The 6,000-nt window shown below is 41.9% G+C and overlaps 1 protein-coding gene across 14 annotated transcripts in view; it reads right to left on the bottom strand.

The window, feature by feature from the left end:
- Positions 1 to 4,432: 4,432 nt before the first annotated feature.
- Positions 4,433 to 6,000, bottom strand: part of SYNE1 (spectrin repeat containing nuclear envelope protein 1) — a 483,893-nt gene continuing 482,325 nt past the window's right edge. For 11 of the 14 annotated variants that reach the window (XM_056567280.1, XM_056567285.1, XM_056567279.1 and 8 more), the window contains one exon: positions 4,433 to 5,290. In XM_056567280.1, coding sequence (XP_056423255.1) covers positions 5,050 to 5,290 — 241 coding nt within the window. In that variant the 3' untranslated portion in view covers positions 4,433 to 5,049. The remainder of the gene's footprint in view (positions 5,291 to 6,000) is intronic. The other 3 variants (XM_056567289.1, XM_056567290.1, XM_056567292.1) reach the window with 2 other exon arrangements.

Below are 6,000 nucleotides of genomic sequence, written 5' to 3'. Positions count from 1 at the left end.
AAGGATGGGTTAAGGTTTGCAATAAATTCAAGGGCCGCTTCCCTAGTGCTTGTTCAAATAAAAAATAAATCATCAATAAATCTCCGATAAATTAAAATATCCCCAGACCAGCATGACTACGCGATGTATTGGGACTCGAAGAGCCCCATATACAAAATTTGCATGACTTTGGGCAAATCAAGTTCTTTTAGGAAATTTGTCTCAGGTAGGTACGTAGGTAAATGGACCTCCTAGTAGGAATATAGTCCAAGATAAGTAGTTCATTGGTAAGTAGTCTATTAGTTGATTGGCCTCACCATGGTGCTCTAAAGTACTGGGTTGTGATCGAGCAGTCACTCACCTGCATCCCCCTGCCCTGTGTCCCTTGACTAGATCACCCTCAGGCGCCTTCTTTACATTCCCATCCCTCTCTGGGTCCTACAATTTTGCAGTGCTCTACACCGGTGAGCCCCTCACTCTTCTTTTCTACCACTTCCTCATTTATACTGATTTTAAGGAACCCTTCATTTGCACCAAGCTTATAGGATCCAAAGTTTAGGACCTTGGGTCCGGGGAATAGTTTTCGGAGTTGTCATATGCAGATGGGTTCCGTCTGGCCAGGGCCGCCATCAGGGGGGTACAAACCATACACCTATATGGGGCCCGGAGCTTCAGGGGACCCGGATGTCCCTGGACCTTTTTTTTTTTTTTTTACTGGCTTGTCACTTCTACCCCCCTGTCACTGTCACTCACGACTGTCACTCACTGACCACTGGGTTCCCCCAGGACTATGACCGGGCCTCATAGTCCGGGGGGCCCACATATTTCTATTAAATTTACCCAGGGCGCGGGCCCCTTAAGAAACAAAGCATGGCCGGACAGGTCAGGGGCTGATTGGAGTAGAGACGTCACGGCACGCACGTCTACACCAATCACCTGACCTGTCCCTACCCTACCCACGTCCCCACGCGACCTCCAGAATCAAGTGACAGGAATAGGAGCAGCAGCCTCACGCAGTTGCATCGATCCCCGGCAAGGTGAGTAAACTGGCGCGTGGCCCAGGGGCGGGGTCAAGGGGGTGCATGATGGTAAGGGGACTACAATGGTGATGGGGGGGGGGTGTTATGGGTGTGATGAGAGGTGCAGGGGAGGGGTGTTATGTGGGTCATAAGAGGTGCAGGGGTGTTATGGGGGTAATAAGAGATGCAAGGGTGATAAGAGGTGCAGGGGGGGTGTTATGGGGGTCATAAGAGGTGCGGGGGGGGGTGTTATGGGGTTGATAATAGGTGTGGGGTGTGTGTGTTATGGGGGTGATAAGAGGTGCAGGGGGGTGTTATGGAGGTCATAAGAGGTGCAAGGGTGATAAGAGGTGCAGGGGGGGTGTTATGGGGGTCATAAGAGGTGCGGGGGGGAGGTGTTATGGGGGTCATAAGAGGTGCGGGGGGTGTTATGGGGTTGATGAGAGGTGTGGGGGGGTGTTATGGGGGTCATAAGAGGTGCAGGGGGTGTTATGGGGGTCATAAGAGGTGCAGGGGGTTATGGGGGTGATAAGAGGTGCAGGGGGTCTTATAGTGGTGATGAGGAGAGGTGCAGGGGGGTTATGATGAGAGGTGCAGGGGGGTTATGGGGGTGATGAGAGGTGCAGGGGGTTATGGGGGTGATGAGAGGTGCAGGGGGGGTTATGGAGGGTGATGAGGAGAGGTGCCCCTCGCACCTCTCCTCATCACCCCCCTGGTTATAGTAGTGATGAGGAGAGGTGCTGGGGGGGGGGAGGGTTATAGTAGTGATGAGGAGAGGTTTGGCGGGGGGTTATGGGGGTGATGAGGAGTGATGAGTACACAGAGGATAAGAGGGGTTGTATATGTATATATATATGATAAGTATGCATGTGTGGCAGTATTATATTCAGTGGATACAGTGTGGAGCAGCATTATATTCAGGGTACAGTATGTGGCAGGATTATATTTAGTGGATACAGTGTATAGCAGTACAGTATTATATTCAGTGGATACAGTGTGGGGTAGTATTATATTCAGTGGATACAGTGTGGGGTAGTATTATATTCAGTGGATATAGTGTGGGGCAGCATTATATTCAGGGTACAGTGTGTGGCAGTATTATATTTAGTGGGTACAGTGTGTGGTAGTATTATATTTAGTGGGTACAGTGTGTGGTAGTATTCTATTTAGTGGATACAGTGTGTGGCAGCATTATATTCAGTGGATACAGTGTGTGGCAGTATTATATTTAGTGGGTACAGTGTATGGCAGTATTCTATTCATGGTACAGTGTGTTGCAGGATTATATTTAGTGGGTACAGTGTATGGCAGTATTTTATTCAGGGTACGGTGTGTGGCAGGATTATATTTAGTGGGTACAGTGTATAGCAGTATTATATTCAGGGTACAGTGTATAGCAGTATTATATTCAGGGTACAGTGTGTGGCAGTATTATATTTAGTGGGTACAGTGTATAGCAGTGTTATATTCAGGGTACAGTGTGTTGCAGGATTATATTTAGTTGTAAAGTGTATAGAAGTATTATATTCAGGGTACACTGTGGTGCAGTATTTTTCATAGGGTACACTTTCTGGCAAGGTTATAATGATTACTGTCTTCATGCAGAGGATGAGGATCTGCTAACAAAGTGAGGAGCCAACAATGTCTGGATGACAGACTCTGCAGAGAAGATGGAGCTGGAGGAAGACCTGGTCTCTGGACCAGATGAAGAAGAAAAGATAACAGTGAAGATATCACTCAAGTCAGAAGACGTCACTCAGGTCACTGACATCATTGTGTATTCTCCTGACTGTCCCATCAGAGCTGTAGTCACTTGTAAGTTCTGCAGTGATGATGGGTAAAACTGTCCAATCTGTGTCTCTCCAGCTGTTACAAAACTACAACTCCCATTGCCAGAGGCTCTCCAGACATGATGGGAGTTTTAGCTTTCTGGAGAACCACTTCAACCGAGGTGATCGGTGGGGGGTCTCATCAGTTAGACCCCCACCAAAAAAATGGCCCTGGGGGATGGGTAGGGAGCCTCGAGGTTATTTTTTGCATTTGCATTGTGGTTTTTAGCTACACCTATGGGGGGCAACTATTGGATAACCTTGGATAGGGGATAAGTTATTTTTCATCAGACTACTCCTTTAACAGAGGGGCCTACACAAAGTATATGGAGCCCCCTATATAGTTTGGGTAGGCCCCTCTGTTAATAGTTGCTTCCATATAGTTTGGGTTTGCCCTTCTGTTAAAGGAGTAGTCTGGTGAAAAATAACTTATCCCCTATCCAAGGATATGGGCCCTGGCAGTTTGCTGGAAGCTGACATCTGTACCCCGCAGGAAGCCGCGGCCGGCACACCCCCTCCATGTATCTCTATGGGGTACATGGAGGGGCGTGTTGGCCGGCGCTCTGTACGGGTACGGCATGCCCCCCTTCCAGCCGTGCAGGAGATAGCGGGGGGCCCAATGCTCGGACCCCCCGCTATCTATAGTTTATCCCCTAAGGATGGGGGATAAGTTATTTTTTACCAGATAACTCCTTTAATAGCACAGTTTTATACAACACCGCACCGCAGACAGAAAGGAAATTCAAAAAGAAAAGAACAACTTCTGGAGTATACAACAGCTGATAAGTACAGGAAGGATTAAGATTTTTTAATAGAAGTAATTTACAAATCTGTTGAACTTTCTGGCACCAGTTGATTTAAAAAAAATATTTTCTAGGGGAGTACCCCTTTAAGTAATGTAATCTTTGTTATTTGCTTATTGTTGGAGAAAAAAATGATAGCAAACTAATGCTTATTTGTAAAATTGATTAGTTGTCCGATTATTGGTTTGAATCATTAATTAATCAGCTATAAAAAAAAAACGGTATTAGGGGACCAGGGAAGGGTTAATTCGAGGACATGATTTCCATTATTCATTTTTTTCAATAATATCGATTAATCATTGGAGCACCATGACACTATAGGACAACAGTCCACATTGGATACCCCCAAAGTACAAATACATACATGTACAAACTAGTATAAGTTACAAATATAGACTAATGAAACAAAATATAGTGCCATAGATAGTGCTCCAATGAATAATCAATATTATTGATTAAAATTAATAATGGAAATCGCTGTCCTCAAATTAACCCTTCCCTGGTCCCCTAATCCATTTTTTTTTAAATCTGATTAACTGTGCATTTTATTCTATGTCCTGTACATGCCCTTTGAACCTGCAAACCTTAATGTACACTTGTTTAAATTTTGTACTGTTTTCTTACGCATTGTGTTATGATTTATAATGCAAAAACCTTAATAAAAAAGATCTGTTTAAGAAAAAAAGTGCTTAAAAATGGAGTAAATGTCAATAAAGATACACAGCAGACACTAGATTTAGATTGCTAATATGGCCATATTATTATGAGTCAATGGTGGCACACAACTTAACAAATAAAGAAGACACAGACACCATTATATTTTACAATGTCTATAATTGCAAGAAATTAATACAAACAGAACTCTGCTTAGCAAACTGTACATACATAAATAATATTTTCTATCTCTGAACGTTTCTTAGATTATTCTCAAATCATGATTTTATTTCTTACATCCAGTTTATTAGCCCAAAATGTGCCATTTATTTGTACATCCTTCATAATTGAACTAGAGTTTATAATGATTTCATGCTTCTCTCAACACACCAACACACAGAAAGCCCATAAACAAAAATGCAACAGGGAAAAGTAAAAAAATATTTGCCGTGTAAGCTTTTTAAAATTTTATATTACAAGCGTCTAAAATAGCTTCATAATTAGAGCCTTTTTGTCCAATACTGATAATGTTAAGAGTGAGAATTACAGAACCGAATCTTATTAGAGAGATGCCGTCTATGCATAGTCTTCTGTGGGTCAATGCTGATGTCATCTTTTCCAGGGTCACTTTAGTTACTGGGCCTCTACAGTATTGGCTTTATACTTACAGGTTAATTCAGAGAAGTAAAGCTGCCATGATAAGTGCAATTAAAAGCTGCAAACAGCTCATATATATTCCACAGTGATTTCCATTAAACAGGGTGTTCATATAGGTGGGGGCCCATTGGTATATCTGAGCATCGGGTGGAAAGATCGCGCAAAATTATTGGATAAAGTACAACTATAGTCTTCTTCAGTCATTGGTACAAGACAGGCAAGACCAATTAAAAGCAGCAGAAGAAGTTGAAGTGGTAAGGCTGCTCGCAAAACCCGTAGAAAGAATGACTGGTGTCCTTGAACCGAATTGGCATCAGAATGGCAGGAACCTAAGCCATCGTCTTTGGACCTGATAAACAAAGTTAATACAATGAGTATAAAGCAATAGTTTGTTTAAACACCGTCAGGCTTCTTTTTAGTGAGTTCCAAGTTTTCTGGACCACATTCGGAACTCTCTACACACGTTTTACCTTATTATCACATATATATGCTACAGATCTAGTATATTTCTGACTAAACAGCTCTTTCAGCATATATTTAAATAGCTTTTTTCTGGAAACCATCTTGAAATATATATTCAGAGTACTTTTTGCAAACAAGATGTAAAATGTTATATTTTGCATATACATTCACTATAATACTGTACGGAATATTATGAATGTTATTAAAAAAACAACTTAATTTATGTACAGGTAAGAATCTTGCACTGAATCAATAGCCAAAGAGTAAATATAATACACTGCTTAATAATCTCATCCCAACACCTTAACATTACAGAAATGTTGATTTAAATTTACAGAAGTCTAGTGCCACTGCACAGGGAGACAAAATATTTCATGCCCTATATACAATACAATTGGGAAATAAATGTGAGGTCTACAACAGATATGCAAATGTAGTGAAAAAAGCCATATATTGTATCTTAATGTACTGTCATGATAGACTTTACTTTTCAATACTGTCTGGAATATCCATGTATGAACTTCTACAAAAGTATGCCAAAATGACAATATTTAGAATGCATTTAACACATAGAAACCTATAGTTATATCAGAGCTA

This window comes from Hyla sarda, chromosome 3, assembly GCF_029499605.1.
Source record: "Hyla sarda isolate aHylSar1 chromosome 3, aHylSar1.hap1, whole genome shotgun sequence".
In the NCBI taxonomy this organism is placed as follows: domain Eukaryota; kingdom Metazoa; phylum Chordata; class Amphibia; order Anura; family Hylidae; genus Hyla; species Hyla sarda.
This window is presented reverse-complemented; position numbering and strand designations above follow the sequence as displayed.